General features: G+C 43.3%; 1 protein-coding gene and 1 pseudogene across 1 annotated transcript; one reads left to right on the top strand and one right to left on the bottom strand.

The window, feature by feature from the left end:
• Nucleotides 1–515: 515 nt before the first annotated feature.
• Nucleotides 516–2939, bottom strand: LOC147461285 (putative BOI-related E3 ubiquitin-protein ligase 3). The gene is made up of 4 exons (XM_086508867.1): nucleotides 2572–2939; nucleotides 2270–2421; nucleotides 1751–2130; nucleotides 516–1544 (listed from the first exon to the last, which is right to left on the bottom strand). The coding sequence occupies exons 1-4, from the start codon at nucleotides 2625–2627 to the stop codon at nucleotides 996–998; spliced, it is 1137 nt and encodes a 378-aa protein (XP_086364993.1). The 5' UTR covers nucleotides 2628–2939; the 3' UTR covers nucleotides 516–995.
• On the top strand, nucleotides 2796–20673 carry LOC147461284 (uncharacterized; annotated as a pseudogene).
• Nucleotides 20674–21686: the final 1013 nt, after the last annotated feature.

Raw genomic sequence — 21686 nt, 5'->3', positions numbered from 1 at the left:
CCAAACGGATAACTGAGCCCTTGCATGACCACCACCTAAGGCCATATCACACACGGGAGCAGGACAAGCCCGAAAAGAGCAGGACGATCACAAATCGAGTCATCTAGATCTCTTTTGCAGTCGCATGTCTGCTCACAAAAAAGGATGGGCAATGTGGTCAGGCCGGAGCTCTCCATGCTAGCTGGAATGTGCTATACGAACAATTCAACGACAGTGCTATACGAACAATTCAATGACACATTCATTATAAGAGAAACTGAACGAACTGGCTACCAATTCATGCAGTTCATAACAATTTGTATGAACTACACATCAACCAACATTGTGGAATCTTTACAAGGATAGATGGGAACCATCACTAACTCAAAGATGTTGAACAACAGTCCCCATTGCGACAATAGTGTGGGCTTTCCATGATATATACTAGCTGTTCACTGCCACCACCTCGCACGCACCTAGAATCTCATATAAACGTTGCGCCACAACACATCAAATTGCAAGTATAGCTCTAGAGCTCGTAGTAAAGTTCTTTAAGAGAATATTGCTATTCAACGTTGAGGGCATTCCAAACATTATTTTTGGCGCAAATTGCTGCTTTGGCAGCAGCATTTTGAAGATGTTACTCTTAAAGCCCAATGCCACAAAGGAAAATCACAAAAAAAACTCCCTTGCCCAATTACTGATGTATGCTTAAGTGCAAAGCCCACAAATAAGCAATTTTATATCATCAATTGGATCCTCTCAGCAAATCAATGCCCTCATCATGCATCTTCGACAGATGAGTATACCTGGTGCAACTTAAACCAGTCAAAACAATGATTCACAGATGACTCTCAATATTCCTCGGCACATAATTGGTGAGCTTGCAATAGTTGGCCTCTTGCTCAATATGCTCCAAAACTGGTCATTAAAAGCTTGGCTTTTACACGATGTTTATCATGCCTTGTATAGCCATATGCAGATTTTGCCAATTAAGGACCTCTCAAGACGAACCATTAGGAAAGGTAAACCTCGATGAAAGCACTCTTCAGCGTCGCACAAATTGGGCACCTTTCCACATCTAGTGTGCAGTCATGACACAGGCACAAATGCATGCATGGCAGCAAAAGAACTGTGACTTCCTTCGCCCGACATCTCTTGCATGCCCGTGACAACTCTACTTTTCTTTCCCTCATTACCATCGCCCTTGTTTTCTGTGCATCAGGATTCTCATCTATGTGCGCGGATGCCGCGTCATCCGCATCACTATCTCCACATCCTTCTAGCTTACTCTGTTCTCTGCTTTGCTGCAATATGGCCTGCTGAAGGTTCGCCCTCAACACTGTCACCATGGACTCATAACTTCTGGCTTTGCTTTGCCACACATGCGTCTCCAAACTCAAGCGCTTGATCCTGTCTTCAAGCTCACTATTGTGCCGTTTAACACGCCCGAGTTCAGCATCCTTGTCACGGAGTCTCCTGGAGATCTCATCCTCAACACTAGCAAGGAGAGTCTGCGAATGAGCATGGGTTCGTTCCTTCAATGCATTCTGCAATCGATCAGCCTGAAAAGAGGATCAACATGATTGTCCTTCTTAGACCAGTGAAAGGCAACCACATCAAACCCAATAACACTGACAACCGGTAAGACTTCATGTGAGAGCAAAGCGCTCATCAGCAAGAATATATGTTTTTCAAGAAGCTCATTCTCGTGCACAATATGCACATTGAGAAAAGAAACAAGTATGCCAGACTAAAAATCCTCTCTTACATGAGCTTTAAAGAGCTGTTGCAGATCGTTCTGCTGATGAAGAAGCTGTACCGCAAGCTCATCGCCAACACATGCAGGGCTGGTATCAACCCTGGAGCTAGTAACAGTTGAGCCATCATCATCAAATGACGCTAAGCGGAGGCCTGTCGAAACAATATTATGGCCTGGTGGAGATGAAGATCGTCGATTCAAATCTACTAAATTCAAGGAGGTAAAGTTTTTGGGCTTCTGGAGGGTCGGTATTATAGGCCCGCGCATGTCATTAGTGGGTGGCGTCTTTCTTTTCCTGCTTTGATGATGGGGCCTTGCTAACCCTGAGTGAAGGATGGGGACCGGGGCCACTTGCTGCTGGAAGGTTGGAACCATGGGCGCCGGGCAAGCTGGAGCAAATCAAAATGCCAATAAAGTAAGAGACACATGCAAAGCTTCAAGACATGCAGCAAGAAGAGCTCCTATTCTTGAAGCTCAAGAGCAAACATTGAATGCTAAATGGACATAATTAGCAGGGACTTTGATTACCAGCTGCAGAGGTGATCAGCGCCTGGCTTGTCTGCTGCTGATAGGCTTCAAGGTTTTGATAGAGAGGTAAAAAGCACGCAGTTGGTGCAGGGACAGCAGCATTCCGAGGCTCCACAGGGGCATACAAGTCCATGTTGGCAAACTGCACCTGCCTGTTTCAATGGCGGCGAAGCAAACCACATCAACTAAACGCAGTGAGTGGGCGCAGGCGCTTGTGTGTGTGTGTGTGTGTGTGTGTGTGTGTGTGTGAGAGAGAAGGGGAGGGGGGGGGGGGGGGGGAGGGGAGGGGGGGGGGGGGGTACCTGTTGCCGAAGAGGCCCAACAAAGAACTCGGTCGATTATCTGCCTCAACTGCCATGATTGTGCACACGAACACGCGCACAGAGAGAGAGAGAGAGAGAGAGAGAGAGAGAGAGCTTAATGATGTGTGAGTGTGGGGGTGATTGAGTGAATTAGGTGGAAGCCCAATAACGTAGACGCAATTATATCGATCCTCTCTGGAACGCGCTGAAAGCTTTGCAGCGAAATGGCCAAGGCAGCAGCGATGGCGGGGGCAGAGGAGATGATGCTGCAGGTGGTGAATGAATGTAGTATCGTGTGTTTGTGTGCGAGTGTGGTGGCTTGGCAGAGGCAGGAAGAGAGGGGTGCACACACACTCTCCGCCAACGTGGCCACCCCGAAAGGTCCAATTTGCCACGTCCCCCGCACGCGCTATACTCCTCCCCTTTTAATTTTTCTTGCAACCTCTAGGCTAGAACAGACAGACACAATATATTTCAACCAGTAGTTTTAACCTAGTTTCACCCACAAAACTGAGTTGAGAACTTAGGGTGGGTTCAGACTAGGCGGCGGAAGAAAAATGCAAAGGGGCCTCGATCCTCCATGGCAAAATTTGATTGGCTGGAGTTGAGGCACTCTTCCGCCGGGCCCTCCATTTTTCTTCCGACCCCCCCCCCCCCCCCCCCCCCCCCTCTCAGAAGAGTTGATGGCCTCTCTTAATCCCCTTCACTTTTTCACTTTTTCTCCTCCACACTGTTCACACTAGGCGGCGGCACATTTAGGAAGGCACATTTCAGACTGGCCTCATCACCTTTTTCATCGTTGCAATTCACACGATGTGGCGATTGTAGCCTGGCAACTTGCAACTACAAGCTCAAACCAATCAATGTATAGCCATTGTTCAACCTATTGGCTCTCCCTTGAGCACATATGCATGTCCGCGTTTCTCGCTGAAAGGCTATGGTGTTATGAGGGGGTGAAGCTCCAACTTTTTGGTGAGTCACGAAGAGCACACCTTGTTTTCACGCTAATCTTTGCTTGCCAACGAGGATGCACAACCATGCCCTCCTTGCTCGTCCACGCAGTCTGAACCAAGCCTTAGGCCTCACCAATGCATTTGGGCCTAGAGTTAGAGCTCTATTCCACCTAGTGCTTGCTTGCAAGGACTACCAAAGCTTGATTGAGGCATGTCCTGCATGCTCCTACTGCAGTCTCTCTAGCCCGTGCCTACACACTCCCACCTTTTTCAACCACATTTTCTACTTGCTTTATGTAGTAAAAGCTTTGAATCTTCATTGGAGTCAACTCGCTATCCCAGCAACATTCTAGATACAGTGTGTTATTACCTGCAATCTCCCCCGGTTCATGAGAGCTTGCACCTCTAATGGCTAGAGCACCTCTGTCTTGTCGTCAAAAGCCTTGTAAATAATAGGTGTGACCACTTGACACAGTAGATGCAATGCATCGCGTGTAACATTTAATGGCCTAAAAACTTGTGTGTAGCGGAAATTAGCATGAACATAGTGGGCATTTCATTAGAATAGATTCCTAATGAGAATTACAAGAGTGCTTGGGTGGAGAGAGCAACAAAAAGCATAACACCTAGTTGGATAGCATCAACAATACTTTCAAAAGAGAGAGAAATTAAACTATTGACAACAATTGAGGACCGGATTTGCATGGAGTCGGTCCCCCCTCCAAAAGGCTTTGTTTTATGGTTTCTCCCATAAAGAGAGACATTGTACAATACAATTCTTTGTGTTCCTTCAAGACTAGCTAGTGCAATGAAGATGAAAACTTCATGCACTAAGCAAAACACTTAGCAAACACAACTTTAATGATCCCCGTTCTCAGACCCAAGACCTCACACACCTTCGAAGATGGTGAGAGCTAGCAGGGTATGAGAGTAGATTGAGAGGAAGAAGGAGTATCTTACGAGAAAGATGTACATATCCTCACATAATCACTCATATTAGCATAGCTTTAGCTTAGTAATTAGCTTGATAGAGGAGATGAGCATGCATTGAAGCTTGGCTCTTGGTTGGATTTGCATCCACAAGCCAAGAGTGTGTCAATGTAAGCTTCTATCTCACAAGCTTGGAGTAGGTGATGAGTTCTCCATGAAAGCTTGGGAAGAGATAGTCTTCTCTTTCTTCACACATGAGATTGTGTGAGAGAGTGTGTGTGTGTGTGTGTGTGTGTGTGTGTGTGATTGATAATGCCTTGCAAAAATCAGCCCCCTCTCTCTCTTGGGCGAGCCCTCTTGCTATTTGCTCTTGCAGGCTCCCCATTGGACCTCCCCAAGTCAAGCCAATGGCTATTAAGCAGCATAAGTGATAGCCTTCTGACATGTGTCCCCCTTTCCCCTTTTGTGAGAGCTTAATCAATTAAACTTAATTGATTTAAATGAATTAAATCCCCATTGGACCTTTCCCCATTCTGACCAATAGGAATTAAGTAGCCCATTGGGCTGCTCAATTCCTATTGGACCCCTTCACAGGCTGTCCAATAATCATCCAGGAGACTTAATTTTCATTGGTTCTTTTTATTAAGTGTTTTAAAATTAATTAGGCTAAATTTACTCTAGCCTAATTCTCATTGGTCCACTTCAAGGGTCATCCAATAGGAATTGGGTACACCTTGTGGGCATCTGGCCTAGGGAGCTGACATGTGTCCCTCAATCCCTTTGTGTAAAGGGAGCTTGTGTGTGTGTGTGTGTGTGGCTTTCTCTCTCATCCCCTACTTGCTAGGCTCTCCCCCTCCTATGTAGGGATATTCAAAGACTTTTTTGGTCACACACAAAGCATCCAATTTCCCTAGGGTTGACCTTTGGACATAACCTTTGAATTTTGGAACCTTAGCATTTTGGAAGTCTTAATGGGCTGAACCTTAGGGTCTTTTTAGCCCATTGTTTCACATGGCTCTTTTGCAGATGGCCCCCCTTTTTGGATCCCTATTTTCCCTCCTTTGGATCCCTACTGTGTCCGGTCTGCTAGCTCAACCAATATTCTAGCTTTTTCTCCCCTGGCACTTCCCCACATTAAATGATCAATTTAATATGAGAAAATCATTTAGGAGAATTAGATATTGATTATTATGACATTACCTCTCTCTTGAAATCATAGTCGTCCTCGACTATGGTGTAGAGAAGATAAAGCATATTCATGAGTCCTTTTCTTAGCTGGAAGAGGATCCCTATGTTACCCTACGACATCATTCCACAATGGATGACTAGTCCATTTGGCGCTTGAGAGCCTGAGGCTGCCGCAAGCATGTCTGCACATTAGTCCTATCAGTAATCCATAGTAGAGTGACAAGCTCTACTTGGTGTTTGGGAGACGTCGTCTCCACAAACTTGATCTAAGCATGCATACTACTTAATTTTTTGTGCACAATAAAGAAAAAGAGAGTCTTATAAGACAAAAAACTTTGTTCATTTTTAACATTTTGTACATTTGCTTACTCTTGGGAAGCATTGTAAACATTGACAAGGTTTAGGTTATCCTTTAATTGTATGCCTTGCATCCATCTAGCATCTTCAAAAGGATAATTCTTATACTTAATAAAATATCGTCGGATAGTCTTACCGCCTCTTAATACCTTGTCTTCATGTCGGAGAATGGACTCGGGCTGCAGCACCTCCTCTTGGTCCTCGATCTCCGGTGGGTCTTCAATAGTTGGTTCTTGAGGTGGCTCTCCTTTGTAAGGCTTTAATAGGCTCACATGGAAAGCATTGTGTATGAGCCAATGATTGCAGCACCTCCTCTTGGTCCTCGATCTCCGGTGGGTCTTCAATAGTTGGTTCTTGAGGTGGCTCTCCTTTGTAAGGCTTTAATAGGCTCGCATGGAAAGCATTGTGTATGAGCCAATGATTGCAGCACCTCCTCTTGGTCCTCGATCTCCGGTGGGTCTTCAATAGTTGGTTCTTGAGGTGGCTCTCCTTTGTAAGGCTTTAATAGGCTCACATGGAAAGCATTGTGTATGAGACAATGATTGGGCAACTTGAGTTGATAGGCCATCTCATTGATTGGCCTAAGAATCTGGAAGGGACCATAGTATCTTTTTGCTAGTTTAGCATAGTACTTTTGGTGGCCCATAGGATTCTTGCCCGTCGTGTGCCTTAATCGAGCCTTGGGAAACTTTAACAAGAGCCAATCGTTTTCTTTAAAGGCTTGGGCTCTTCTGTGCTTGTCAGCAGCAGCCTTTTGCCTTTGTTGTGAGATAGAGATAGCATCCTTAATCTTTTGAAAAGATTCTTGTAGGTCTCGGCTATACTCATCTGCAGCAGCGAAGATCTTCCCATGTACTTTAAGTAGCAAGGGACTTTTTGATCTTCCCTCAATTACCTCAAAAGGTGCTTTTCCCGTGGAAGTATGTACAGTGTTATTGTAAGCATACTCCACTAAGGGTAACTACTTCTCCCATTGGGATCTTTGATCTACTTCCGTTACATAGGCTTTTAGTAGATCGAGAATTGTTAGGTTATCTATTTCACTTTGGCCATCCGTTTCTGGATGATAGGCCGAAGAGAAGTTTAGGCTTGTCCCTAAATTCTCAAAGAGACCCTTCCAGAAATTACTGGTCATTCTAGGATCTCTATCCGACACTATGGACATTGGCAAGCCATGGTACTTGAAAATTTGTGAAATGAAGAGGGTTGCCATTTGATGGGCTTTGATAGTCTTTTTGACAGGTATAAAATGAGCTTGTTTACTGAACCTGTCTACTATCGTCCATATTCCCATGGATAGACTTAGGCAATCCAAAGATAAAATCCATGGATATGCTCTCCCATGGTGAATTAGGAATTGGCAAGGGTTGAAGCAATCCAAGTTGCTTCCCTCTATCAAATTTTGTCTTTTGGCAAACCACGCATTTAGAAACATACTCTTGTATGTTCACTTTCATGGTAGGCCAATAGAAATATGTTTCAATTCCCTTTAAGGTAGACTGAATCCCTCTATGCCCCGCATACGGTGGAGCATGAGATTCATACATTACTTTCTCACGTAGTGAGTTAGTAACGCATAGTCTATTGCCATAGAGAAGATAACCATCTTGTAAAGTAAATGGTTCTTCTTTCTTCCCTAGTGCAAGGGCTGAAATCACATCTCTAAAATGGGATCAATAGCATACTCATCTATCATTGAAGATAGATCATTGTGAGTTGCTATGGAAACCGCATTCACTCTCGGCCATCTTGAGAGTGCATCAGCTACTTGCTTATGCTTGCCAGCAATGTGAGCAATATGAAAATGAAATTGCGAAAGGAAATTTTCCCACCTCATTTTTTTGTCGGAGAGCTTGGTCTGCGTCATGAAGTACTTAAGACTTTGGTGATTCGTTCGCAGAATGAAAGGAGTCCCCAATAAATAGTGCTTCCATGAGTCTAAGGCATGTAGAACTACAAGGAGTTCCTTTTCGTATATGCCTAGAGCTTGCTCAACAGGGTCGAGCCTTCGACTCTCATAGCCTATGGCGTGACCTTCTTGGAGCAAAACAACTCCAAGGCAATCACCACAAGCATCACATTGGACCTCAAATGGTTTTGAGAGATCCGGTAGTGTAAGCACAGGTTGAGAGATAAGCTTTTCGAAAGCATTTTTCTCCTTAGCAGACCATGTATACCTAACGCTTTTCTTTGTTAGGTCATGTAATGGTCCCGCAATTTGTGAGAACTTTTCTATGAAGCGTCTATAGTATGCACACATACCTATAAAGCTTCTTAGTTCATGAAGATTCCTTGGTTTAGGCCATCCTTTTATTACCTCTAACTTTGATGGATCCATTTGGATGCCATCTTGAGAGATAATATGACCTAAATACTGAATCTCTTGCAAGAAAAAATCACTTTTCTTTCGATTAACATAAAGTTTATTCTCTCTCAAAACTTGAAATATTACCTGGAGGTGTTGCTTGTGTTCGTCTAATGAATTAGAGTAGATGATAATATCATCAAAGAACACTCCAGTGAAGGTTCGATGAGGCCTGAATAGATTCTCCATCAAGCGGTTGAATGTGGCTGGTGCATTGGTCAAGCCAAAAGGCATGACAATGTATTCGTAAAGACCAAATGTGGTGCGAATGTGGTCTTTACAATGTCTTAATCAACTATCCTTATTTGATGATAGCCACTTTTTAGGTCAATCCTACTGAAGTAGGTCGATCCTTGTAGCTTATCAAATAGGTCTTCTACCCGTGGAACGGGAAACCTATTCTTGATAGTGATCCTATTTAGTGCTCTATAGTCGACACACATACGATATGTGCCGTCTTTCCTTTGCACTAATAGCACATGTGAGCAAAATGGAGATGAGCTAGGCCTAACCATGCCCTTCTCAACTAACTCATGCAATTTCCGCATAATCTCCTCTTGTTGAGCTTGAGAAACTCTATAAGGAGATTTGTTAGGTGGTGAACTTCTTGGAAGAAGTTCAATTGCATGGTCATCATTACCTCGTTTAGGAGGTAGCTCACAAGGGATGTCGTCAATAAAAACATCTTGAAACCCCTTGAGAAAATTGGATAACTCTAATTCCTTTTGGTTGCTTTTATTTTCTTTTGTTAAAGCATTAGGTTCATTTTGAGAATCTGTAACAAAAATCATATACACGGAAATAGAGCTCTTTATTGACTTGTTGAAAGCTGGTGTATGTACGATGGGGATAGTGTTACCCATTTCCTTAGCATCTATATACATGTCTTTTTCCCTGAACTTAAAGGAGATTCTCCTTTCAGGAAATTTAACATCGGCAGCCAGGCGGTCAAACCATGGTGCCCCTAGGATTACATCCTCATGCTTGAGAGGAGAGATAAAGAAGTCCTCTTTGTCCATATAGCCTTGGACATGAAGCCTCAATTTCCCGATTAAGGGAGTGACTGAAGCTTCTTGCCCCTTGAAGGAACTCTCTGCGGGTAGGACATCTCCCATCTCGTAGGATTGTATGCCTAGCTTGGTGGCCAACTCTATAGATATAAAATTGTGAGTAGAACCAGGGTCAAAGAGAATAAAAGCATCATGTTCTCTTACCTTTCCCCAAGCATGGCATAGAGGAGATCCTTTGTGATGAGTTTGGTGAGTCTCCTCCTCTTGGATTTCAACCAAGGAAGCTCTAGGAGGATCTTGGGGATTGTTCTTTTAGGGACAAGCACGGTACGCATGCCCTTGTTCGCCGCACTTGAAACACCGGTTATCCTTGCGATAACGCTCAAGCTCTTCAGGAGAGAGTTTGTTCTTACCTTTGTAAACTCCCTTCTCTTTAGCTTTGTTAGAGTTTCCCTTAGGAGACTTTTGGACATTGTCCTTCCCCTTAGGCTCATTGGAACCCTTGTTTTCCGGGGGCTTATTATTTCTTTTAGCCCCCGTTTGGAAATTGATTCGTGAAGCCACCATAGTATGGTGTATTACCGCCGATATGGTACGTCGCCTTTGGGAGTTGACATACTCCGCCATTTCTTCGGTTAAGCACGCACAAAATTGTTGCTTTTGCTCTCCAAAATCCAACTTTTTAAAGACAGTGGCTTTGAGTTGTAGGTCCCAAAACTTGTCTACATATTTGTGGATGGATTCATTGGGAGAGAGCTTTAAGCTTCGCCATTCGGTGAGTACTTTGTCTTTGGCATCGGTGGCCAAAAACTGCTTCATAATGGAAGCTCTTAAAGCTTTCCATGTTCGTGGAGCTTCACCGTTGGCCCGTAGGCTAGACCACCATTGCCTGGCGGACCCGACGGTGGTCTAGTGGACCTGGTGGCCAAGTCACCACATGGTTGACATTTATGAGCCGTTGGTGGCTCTTTATGGTGATACATATGAGTAGTCATTTTTGGGGGCAGTCCTATCTTATCTTGCACGTAGTCATCTAGAGAGTCTTACACAGATCACTGCTTCACCATCCCTGCACATCTGAGCCTCGACACCCCATTTGTACCTGTGAGTCCTGGGCTGGAGCGGAGTGTGCTGCCACGCCAGGGTTTGTACATGGTTCTTTGAGCTAGTCGAGTCCACATGTTCTGGTCCATTGTTGTGTCTCTATTGTTATCCATTGTTTCTATGTTGTTATCCGTTATTTCTGTGTTTCATTTTGTCTGAGAGAGTTTTCATTTGGTTGAGTGAGATTGTCACGCACATTGCACTGAGGGGCACCCACACTGTAGAGAGCACGACGCATTATCCGCGCTACACCGTAGGCTAGACCACCATTGCCTGGCGGACTTTTGAAAGTGCATAGCTACATGACGTAGCTTAGAGGACTCTGTGAAGCCCTCATCTCCAAACGCCGCATCAAATTGCTGGATAAAGGCCAAGACTTTGTCCGTAGCACCAAAGGTACCATCATAGGTAAGGAAAGAGATGCTCTTCCCTCCCTCTTTGAATTTCTTCAACTTGGACGACCTCTTCCATGCGGCATAGGATTTCCTATGGCCTCTTCTTTTTTATGGTTCAAAGGTTGCACCATCACTTTCTTCAGAAGGTGAAGAATTTGAAGAAGGTTTCAGAAGGTGAAGAATTTGAAGAAGGTGGAGAAGAGGGTGACCTCTTTCTCGCCTTTTTCTTGTCTTGATCTTCGTTGTCTTTACCATCACTTTCAGAAGAGGAAGAGGATGAAGAAGATGGAGAAGAGGGTGTCCTCTTTCTCGCCTTTTTCTTCTCTTGCTTTTTATCATCCCTCTTTGAATTATGGCGTGGAGAAGAGTGTGATGGTCTTCTCCGCTTTGGTGGTGATGGAGAGCATTTAGCCCGCCGTCTTCGTGGAGCCATCTCCGCCGAAGTGGCGGGAGACTCACTTCTTTCTCGTTCCTTCGGTGGAGGCTCTCGAATTCTCCTTTGGGAAGGAGATGCATCATCAAGAAGTAAATTCTTGAGCCCTTCGTATGGATTCTCTTCTTCTTCTCGAATCGGAGGGAGACCTCTTTTGGGAGTCTCACAAGGAGGCTTCCTAGGTGTTCTCTTGTCATGGTGATGAGCTTGGAGAATCCCGTGAGCACGGAGCTGCCGTTGCACTTCGCTTTGGAGAGATGGATTGCCCATGGCTTGTTGAAGCCTAGAAACAAGATAGTTAACAAGCATTGAAGCATCATTAGTAGCTTGCTCATGAGCAAAATCAAAGTTATCAACATTAATTTCACTCTCTTTACTATTGTCAGCCATTCTAACAACTTTTTAGGTGTACTTTGGCACTTCAAGCCCTAGTTGCTACTCCTCTTTACCCCTTTAGAAAAAGCACTCAAGCTACTGTACCCACGGCTCGAATACCATTAATTGCAAGGAATAGAAGAGAGGGTCTTTCGACACCAAAACAACGCCAGCTCCTGTCAAGCTTCTAATAGCTCAATAGTGGTTAAGCCGTAGGCAAGCCCCGTAGGACTCCACTATTAAGACCATAGCTCTCGACGGTGTTGCCCCATTAACTGCACAAAGGCAGGCGCACTGCAAGGCTGAAAAATCCCTATTCTACTTACTCATAGGCAATTAATAATACCAACCATTTATAGCTAGCTTGAGGACCTCCCTTCTTGAGTAAGAAAAGAGAAACCTTGTGCTCTGATACCAATGTAACATTTAATGGCCTAAAAACTTGTGTGTAGCGGAAATTAGCATGAACATAGTGGACATTTCATTAGAATAGATTCCTAATGAGAATTACAAGAGTGCTTGGGTGGAGAGAGCAACAAAAAGCATAACACCTAGTTGGATAGCATCAACAATACTTTCAAAAGAGAGAGAAATTAAACTATTGACAACAGTTGAGGACCGGATTTGCATGGAGCCGGTCCCCCCTCCAAAAGGCTTTGTATTATGGTTTCTCCCATCAAGAGAGACATTGTACAATACAATTCTTTGTGTTCCTTCAAGACTAGCTAGTGCAATGAAGATGAAAGCTTCATGCACTAAGCAAAACACTTAGCAAACACAACTTTAATGATCCCCGTTCTCAGACCCAAGACCTCACACACCTTCGAAGATGGTGAGAGCTAGCAGGGTATGAGAGTAGATTGAGAGGAAGAAGGAGATTGAGACTAGATTGAGAGAGAGAGAGAGAGAGAGAGAGAGAGAGAGAGAGAGAGAGCATTTAACAGTGTATCGTGCAATAGAGACAAAAAAATTTCCAATCCCACTATAAATGTGGCATACAGAGAGCTAGGACTCTTAGTTAGGTGGACACAAAATTATGATGGAGACAAACATGGATTACACATGGATTTGCACATAGGGTCATACTCTACAACACTATGCTCGAACTCAAAGTAGTCAAGCTATGACCTTAGTGGCATGGTTGTTAGCTATTCTCTTAATATACAAAGATATACACACACAATGAACAAAAATCTCTCTCTCTCTCTCTCTCTCTCTCTCTCTCTCTCCACCCCAATTATGTTTGTAGAAATTACCTTTCAAAAAAATGTTTAGCCCTGCACTCTGAAAGCTAATACAAAAGGATGATTGCATTAGGCAAAGCCACACATAGTGTGGATGTTCAAAGCACCAAGGTTAGTACCGCAATAGGCACAATAGTTTGTTTGGGTTTCAAAATTTGAGATCTACACAACCATTTCATCTCTACAACCTAGCAGTCAATAATCGTTTTCTACTAAAAAATATCCCCATCGTGAAGCATTTTAAGTGGGAAACACGAGAGAAAGCAAATTTTTTTTTTAGTGCATTTGGTTTTCCTAACTCACTTTCTGAGATCACACACTCAGGCACATTACTAAATCACCTCCCAAGTCAACATCAATTGCCATAGCTAGACTGATGCTTGAACCCTTAACCTAGAGGACACTATAAAAGCACCTTACAATGTTTTGTCATAATAGAACTCATAGTATTTTAGGTGTGTTGTCATAAATCTAATACCTAACCAACCCAAATGATTTTCTCATATGAAACTGATCATTTAATATGGGAGAATAAACGAGAACAAGGGTTAGAATATAGACATGTACTTATGGATCTGTCTGAACACGGGGCCAAGGTTAAAGGGGTCCAAATGAGAGATGGTCTGTCAAAGAGCAATTCTACCTAATGGAGCTTAAAGATCTTAGGGTTAGATTCATTAAAGACCTCCAAAGGTTAGTGTTAAAAAGTCCTTTGACCTTAGGCAAGCTAGGGCTATGCTTTAGATGGGACCCCGGCCCAAGCTTGAGGTTCTTGTCATGCTTGCAAACTAAGGTGCTTGTCGTGCTTGATGACTAAGGTGCTTGAGGTGCTAGGGCTGAGCTTGATGTGGGAATCTTCTCCAGGCTTGATAGAGTTGAGCTTGGAGTGAGAACCTTCCACAAGCTTGAAGGGTTCAAGGTGTTCCCAAAAGTCAACATGATCCCTACTCAAGGGGGGGAGAACCCTCATTGTAGGAGCTAGATAGAGAACACACATACCCTCACACAAGTCAAGCATATTCTAAAGAAGTAACTAGGACACTTGTCAAGTTCTCTTCATGTTGCCCTCATGGTGTGCCTAAATCTTATTGATTGGCCTCTGAAGGGGTCCAATGATAATTTAGCTAATTTAGCTAATTTAGCTAATTTAATTTATTATGTATTTATCACCTCCTCTCTCTCAAAGGGGAAGGGGGGACACTTGTCCCAAGGCTAGCATGGTTGCTTGATATGCACCCTGCATGTGATTGGTTAGGCTTGTAGGGGTCCAATCATCTTCTAGCATGAGCTACAAGGGGTGGTCGACCAAGGAAGCTAAGGGGCTACACACACTTTCATTGTGTGAAGTGCAAAGTGCAAGAGCTCCATCTCCTTCTCCAAGCTTGTTGAGAAGTTGAGAGTCTACATCAACACTCTTGGCTATGGAATGCAAATCCAACCAAGAGCCATGCTTCAATGCTTAAGCTTGCCATCTTCTTCATCTTCATTACTATGCTATTATGCTATGCTAAGCAAGAAGAGTGATGATAAGTAAGGAACTATTTCTTTCTCCTACGAATGCTTCTTCTTCCTCTTCCCTACCCTCATTCCCCGCTAGCTTTCTCCACCTTTGAAGGTGTTTGAGGACTTGGGACTGAGGCCAGGGATGGTTAATGCTTTTACAAAGATTATGTTATGCTTGTGATGCATGAAGCTTTCCATCTTCATTGCATCACCTAGGCCATAAGGAACACAAAAATTGTATTGCACCAAGTCACCCTTGATGGGAGAATCTATAATACAAAAGCCTATTGGACGGGGGACCGGCTCCACATAAATCCGATCCTCAATTGTTGTCAAGTTATCTATATCTCTCTCTCTCTTGCAAAAGTATTTTTCATGCCAAGTTAATTAAATGTATGGTTATGTTGCTACCACTAATTAAGTTCACCCTCCATGTTCTCAAATTAGTCTCACAAAAATGCTCACTTTGTGCTATTCTCAAAGTTCATTGGCTATTTCCATTACATGTGTTAACATTAGCCCCTTGCTCCAATCAAATGCATCAATGGAATCTAGTCACCAAAAAGTAGATCATACAATACTTTTTCTTTTGTGCATGTAAACTTCCAAGCATCTCAAATGGAACTTAGCATGGACCCTTCTTTTTTCTTTTCCATTGCACCACTAGTTTCAACATGTTCTTATTGATGAAACATGTCTTTCCTTTATTGTCTTTATACATGAAATCCTTTTTAAAAAAAAGCATAACCAAAATGTATTAAAAAGCAAAAAAGAGAAGAACATTCATGCTTCAAAGGTGGGGAAAGAGGCACTCCCTTTTACAAAATTTAGAGGGATAAGCAGTCATCCCCAGGTAATGAGCCTATCCTTGGAATAGTAGCTAAGCATGACACCTTTCCAAGATGTCCATCTTGTACATCGTCGGGCAAAGTACGAAGGCTCAGAGGAGACATCTTTCATAAATTACCCAAACACAGCTCAATAGATCTTCTAAGTTGAAAGAGCAAGGTGTAGGAACGGGAGCTTGAAGTGTTTCTAAACATAACTTCATTCTAGCACACCAACAATGCCATAAGTAGGCATTCCTCCACATATTCCGTACTAAAATATCTTGCATTCTCCCTCATGGACTTCGAACTTCTCAAGGTGAAGAGATCCACAACTACCTTGGAGTATCTTCAATATATCATAGTTGCCTAGACAATCGACAGAAAAGTCTCCGAGGTCTTCACTTGCGCCACATCGTGGGCACAGTCCCTGTCCTATCTTGGCTTTTAGAGCTCTGTGTGTAGTCCAAAACCCATGAAGAAGCACAATCCACCTTAGCATACTTGTCTTATTAGAGTGGGAAAAGCGCACACACACTTGAGCATGTGCACCCGTTGTTTGCTCCTACACTGCACTTTCCACCTAGAGTTGACTTCCTTTTAAGGTCTTCATCAAAAGGAGATATTTTGGAAAAAAATTGATATGCTTTTGATGTTAAAGTAGGCAAAGAAATTCCTCTGCCTTGCTGAAACCTTTGTCTGCATAAATGTTGCTTAAGAAACTCCAACCTACATAAAAGTTAGTCTGGATGTGATCTTGGTTAATATATGCCCAAACCAGATTGAGTCTTGTAGCAAGAATTCCATAAATGGATACATGAACATTCCAATGCTTCCTAAGATAAAACCATGCTCTCAAGAGGTTGCAAGAAAGAGAGGTACCAACTGTTTTGATGGTGGCAAGGGAGATGATGAGGTCCCATAGAGAGAGATTCAATCGAGACTTATAATCTTGTAGAAAAAACTTGTTAGAGTGTCCTTTTAGGAGGAAGGACCAGTAGTCCTGTGAAGACAAGGATCTCATGATCCATTTTGTTGCCATTTTAGCGGTCTGATTTTCTATGTTGAGAATGCCAAGCCCACTCCTTGTTTTACAATAGATGTAGATTTTCCAAGAGACTTTTGAGCACTTTGGTTATGTCCTCATTGTCTCCCCACATGAACCTTTTAGCGATTCAGATCACATGTTTTATCTGAGACTTGTTTGGTCTCTAACAAGAAAAAAAGTATATCAGAGATGATAGAACATAATGATTTAGAACAAAAACTTTGGCATACAAGTTTGGATGGTAGGATTGCACATAAAAACACCTTTCCTCTAAACTTTTAAAGCACCCATTGCCGCCTTTGAGCCATTGCGACCTTAAAACCCGTAGGAATACCCCAAAGCCCAAAAATCTATCCATCCATAATTAGATCACAACCTGCTTGAGTTACTGACTGAGGGACTATACCATCTGAAGTTTTGAAGCTAGTATTTTGGTGGTTAATTTGAGAACCACTCGCAGAACAAAAAGCTTGTAGATAACCCATAAAAGTGTCCACTAACTTAGAATTTGCACTCAGAAAAGCATTAGTGTCATCTGCAAATTGTTGTAGACAAATATCTTGATCCACTCCACGGATTTTAATCACCTTAATCTTTCCTCTTGCATATAGTGCTTGATTAACCATCCTAGAACATATGAGGAAATGCCATAAAGTAAAGTGGCAATTGGGCATCCTTGCCTTTAGGACCTCATTAGAAACATACATTATGTTGATTGATCAATATCTTCAATTTTAGTATACGCGTTGCCAAATAAAACTTGAATAAATTCAATGAACTTCTTGCCAAAATCCATGTCAAAAAGAGACTGCATAATGAAACTCCACTCCATTCTTCCATAGGCTTTATCAAAGTCTATTTTGAAAAAGTAAAAATCTTGCTCTGTCTCCATAGCATATTCCATGCCCTCCCATAGAGTGACAATGGCATCAAGAATGAACCTGCTCTTGATAAATCCTTTTTGCTCTTTCAAGATGATAATGTGCATGACATCGCTAAGAATCTTAGCTAGGAAAAGGGCAAAAATTTTGTACACAGAAATCAACCAAGTTATAGGTCTCTAATTACCTAGTTCCTCCTTAGGGCCCCTTTTATGGGTTAACCTAACAGCTCCAATGTTGATAGTAAGAGGAAGAGCTCCTTTTCTAGTGTCCTCTTTTCAAACCAACAAGATATAGGGGATGTTGAAATCTTGACATGTTGTAAAAAAACTCATTTGGAATACCATTAATACCTAGAGACTTGCTAGCTTTGAGTCAGCAATAGTTTCTTTAACCTCCCCCTTTGTGATGGGTTGGCCGAAGAGGTGGGCTAGGTGAGGGGCCACTATCTTCCTTCTTTTGACTCGATCTATGATTTATTGAATTTCCTCATTTTTTAATTCGTGTGTGTGTGTGTGTGTGTGTGTTTTTTTTTTTTTTTTTTGGGTTTTGGGGGGGGGGGGGGGGGGGGGTGGGGGGGGTGGGGGGTGGGGTTTGTTAGTGAGAATCGGCCATGCTACCAAAAAGTGAGGTACATTAAACCTAACCACAACAAGAAAAACGAGGTGTGACGAGAAGATTTAAACCCGTGACCTCGCAGTCCGAGTTTAGGGTCACATAGACTAACCACCTCACCCACGCATGCATTGTATATCCACAACCATTTTTATAACGTTATATTGTAAGTTAACATGCATTGCACAAGCTATTCAGGTTTAGTACATGTCCAAGTTTAGTTTCTGATTTGGTATTTGCAACTATGATCTTCCCAACCTTCGTGTGTGAACTTTTCCGCCTTTGATCCCATTGCCTCCCCCTTTTAAATATAGGTGTCACTTAGTGCTGAGGAGCTCTTCCTACTTGAGAGTTTCCCAAGGTAGACAAGGTCTTTGGAAGGAGGAAATACTCTCTGATTGTTACTCGTTGTGTGAAGTAGGTCTATGCAATTGGGCTCGGGAGGCCCTAACATCATGGATTTGACAAAATAAAATTGTGTTAGTGGATTTTATTCATCATTATCCCAAATATGAATATGAAAGGAGATGGCCTACCACGCTAGTAGGGACTCAACCACAATCCAGGAGCCAATTTCTCTCTAGTGTCATATTTACTTATAATATATGTATATTAACATTTAGGCACCCGAGCACCGAACTTGGGCGTACCACACGTCCGCTTTAACCACTAGGTTACGATCTCGGTGGCAACCTCACTAAGTTTATGGTAATGAAAATTGCCACCAACTTATGAAACAGTATTAGAGAACAACACGCAACCAATCATGGTAACCAATGGTGTCTTTAATTATGTGTCCTGTGAAAGTTTGATCGAGCCACTGCTATGAGAGTGTTCTAAACGTAGCTAGTGTATCCTATTGTTTAGTAGGGTAGCTCACATTTCAGGCATAAAAAAAGAGCAAAAGCGAATCGGTTTGAACTTTGGGGAGTGTTTGATTTAGTTTTAACACCCTAGACCAAAAAGTGTAAGTGCGTTTCGACGAAAGGGAAGTCCCTTGAACAACTGTTTATTAGCTGAAATTTGCGCAGATTCCACTCGCTCCTGCCTCCATCACTTTGCTTCAAAGTCACGAACCAAAACTGGCCATTTTCACGACCCAAGGATGTAAAAGCAATGAAGCCAGATGCCCACGTTGCAAACCCTCTCTAAAACTTTATTTATTAAAAAAGAGTGTGTGTAGGTGACCCAATTGCTCATCGGAAGTGTTTGCTCGTCCCACAATGTCGATGACGCTATCGGTTGTTGAAAACGCAAAACTCGTCAGCATGTTGCTGCCTGGGACGCTAATGTTGCTGCTGACGACACAATAAAACTGATATAAAATAAAGGAAACTCTTCTAGATTCCTTGCCTCCATGATTTTTCCAAAATGGGTACCCCTACTCCTAAGGTTGGACGAAAATAATGTCCTCTCTCTCTAAACACACACGCAACTCTCTCAAAGTGAGGACGCTCATTCCTCACCACCGCTGAAACCGTGAGAAGCCATCATCATGGTGTATGTGTGTGTGTGTGCCGAGTGGTTGGGTCACCTGGGTGGGTGGTGGGCGTCTCTCTCTCTCTCTCTCTCTCTCTCTCTCTCTAGCCATGCCATTTGCCACGGAGCCACCGTCCCGCTGCGCGCAATCCCTATTCCCATCATGTGTTTGTATCGGGTCAAAATTGCGATCTCTCTCCCTCTCTCTCTCTCATCTCTCTACGACATACGAGAGTCTGGTAACACGTTCTCTCTCTAGATTCCCGCTGCGGTGTGATCTTGCCCACGCACGGGAAGTATCAACACCTCTCTTCAATATTCGCTCTCTTTCTCTCTCTTCTCTTCAGCATTCTCTCTCTCTCTCTCTCTCTCTCTCTCTCTCGATTCGAGCAGCAGACCTTTCTTGCCTAACAGGGGGCCATTCCAATTTTCCACATTAATAATTGTTGACACTGCACCATCGTCCACTTGTTTGCTAGTTCAACCCCTATACATGACTTGTTCCCTACCAAGGAAAAACGAGTGAGACTAATTTCGCCTCTGGCACATTGGTTGTCTGCGGCGCGGCAGAAAGAAATCAAAGATAGGATACACCTCACTATACACACAGACTAATACAAAATGAAACGTCTACGTTGAGGTCCAACATTGTCGTTGGTACAGACAGGTTGAGTGCGAGCATTGAGGAGGGGGCGGGGGCAATAGTGTCACTTACGAAGACATCATTGACTCGTGCAAAAGTCCACCCAAGGTAGTGGAGCTACCTGCAAGGATCATGTACTTTGACGCTTCAGACTTGTAGGTAGCTCAAACCAGAACGAGATCTTTAGCAGAGCTTGGAATTGGGATGAGAGCCGGTCTTCTCTATCTTTCTCCTTCCCCTGTTTGCTGAGCCCTTCTTCATTTTCTACTGGAAAAAAAGCCCCTCGACAAAGTCTTCCTCAGCTGATTACATCAAGAGTACTACAGAGATTAGAACAGCCAAGAAGCTACACCGCTCAAGTGCATAGTTTTTGCGCGAAGTCTCGCAGGTCGTTTTGTTCGGGACTACCCTACATCCACATCAATTGAGGTGGGGAGGGGCTCCGACTATGCTGACCAAGTCCTCCGTACTTGCTCATTCCAATCGAGGAAGAAACAAAGGAGGATATGGAGCTAGCAGAGGGCTTTGGGGGCACAACTGAGCCGAACTTGAGCCTGCATACCGACATGCCAAGCGATGTGCTAATCATAAGCTACACATCAGGGTCCACATCATTGGTGACATCAGTGGACACATCATCAACATCCCCTCCATCGTCTCTACCACCACCACTGGTAGCAAAGTTGAGCCCATACGCGACACGTGCGGTGCGACAACTAAACTGGGCTTCCAGGCTGTCATCTATATATTAAAATGGAATGAGAGAGAGAGAGAGAGAGAGAGAGAGAGAGAGAGATGTGTATTCTTTCTTATACACATTTTCCCCAAAAAAAAAAAAAAAAAGAGAACACACAGAAGAAAGATCAGTGTGTGTGTGTGTGTGCGCGCGCGCTAGTTTACGTAGGCTAAGAGAATTCTCGAGCTAGTTGCAATTGTGCCGATTAAGGCCAGTGGCAACAACTGCACTATCAATCACCGCCATGTTGAAGCTTCTCCCCACTTGCTATCACCTTTCTCCACCACGTTAGCGACCTCTTCTCCATCCATTGCCACCCCGACTATGACTCTATTCCTTCATATTGTAATCGATGGGACCTCTCTTTCTTCATCCTTGCATGCCTTGATTCCATCCGCCCCACCTACCTTCGTAACCCTACCCCTCACCGAGCATTACATAATCACACATGCTTGAATAATCAAGAGTACATTAGAGCAACATGATAGCTTTGTAAGAAACATAACAAAAAAAATGAAATGGAATATTAAACGTCTTCAAAAGGCCAAAATGACCTATGAGACCAAACTGATACAATCTTGGTGAATTTAATACAATTTAAAATAAAATGAGGTAAAGTAGAAAATAAATTGATGATGATGATCAATGTTTGAGGATGCCTGATATCGGGCGCTATCCGAAAATGTATTGCATTGGTATTTGAAGAGCATTGTCAATGTACACCTCTATAAATAGTCGTACCGGACATCTTCCATGTTGTGCTAGAATAGTCCCGTTCCTTTGATGGAGCCTCCGTCCATGTCGTGGTCACCCTCGTAGACGTGGGCATCTAGCTCTCCCAAGCTCAATGGCTCTCTCAATTGATATATCTTTGGTATAGGTGGGCTCTGAGGTTTGCTACAAAGCTTGCTCATCTAACTGTCAAGTCTCTGCTCTAAAGAAGTCATTGATCTCCCTTTGTGAATGTCTCCCATTGTTCAAGAGACTCTCCCTTGTGTCTGTGCAGCTCTAGTCAAAACAACCTGAGGC

This window comes from Adiantum capillus-veneris, chromosome 3 (assembly GCF_014529385.1).
Source record: "Adiantum capillus-veneris isolate H3 chromosome 3, ASM1452938v2, whole genome shotgun sequence".
In the NCBI taxonomy this organism is placed as follows: Eukaryota; Viridiplantae; Streptophyta; class Polypodiopsida; order Polypodiales; family Pteridaceae; genus Adiantum; species Adiantum capillus-veneris.
The sequence above is the reverse complement of the archived record's forward strand: the minus strand, read 5'-3'. Positions and strand labels throughout refer to the sequence as shown.

Coding starts and splice junctions, on each gene's coding strand:
- LOC147461285 (XM_086508867.1), bottom strand. CDS start 2,627: ATGGCAGTTGAGGCAGATAATCGACCGAGTTCTTTGTTGGGCCTCTTC. Junction 2,422..2,571: donor TTGGGCCTCTTCGGCAACAG/GTACCCCCCCCC, acceptor CCATTGAAACAG/GCAGGTGCAGTTTGCCAACA. Junction 2,131..2,269: donor GCTGATCACCTCTGCAGCTG/GTAATCAAAGTC, acceptor GATTTGCTCCAG/CTTGCCCGGCGCCCATGGTT.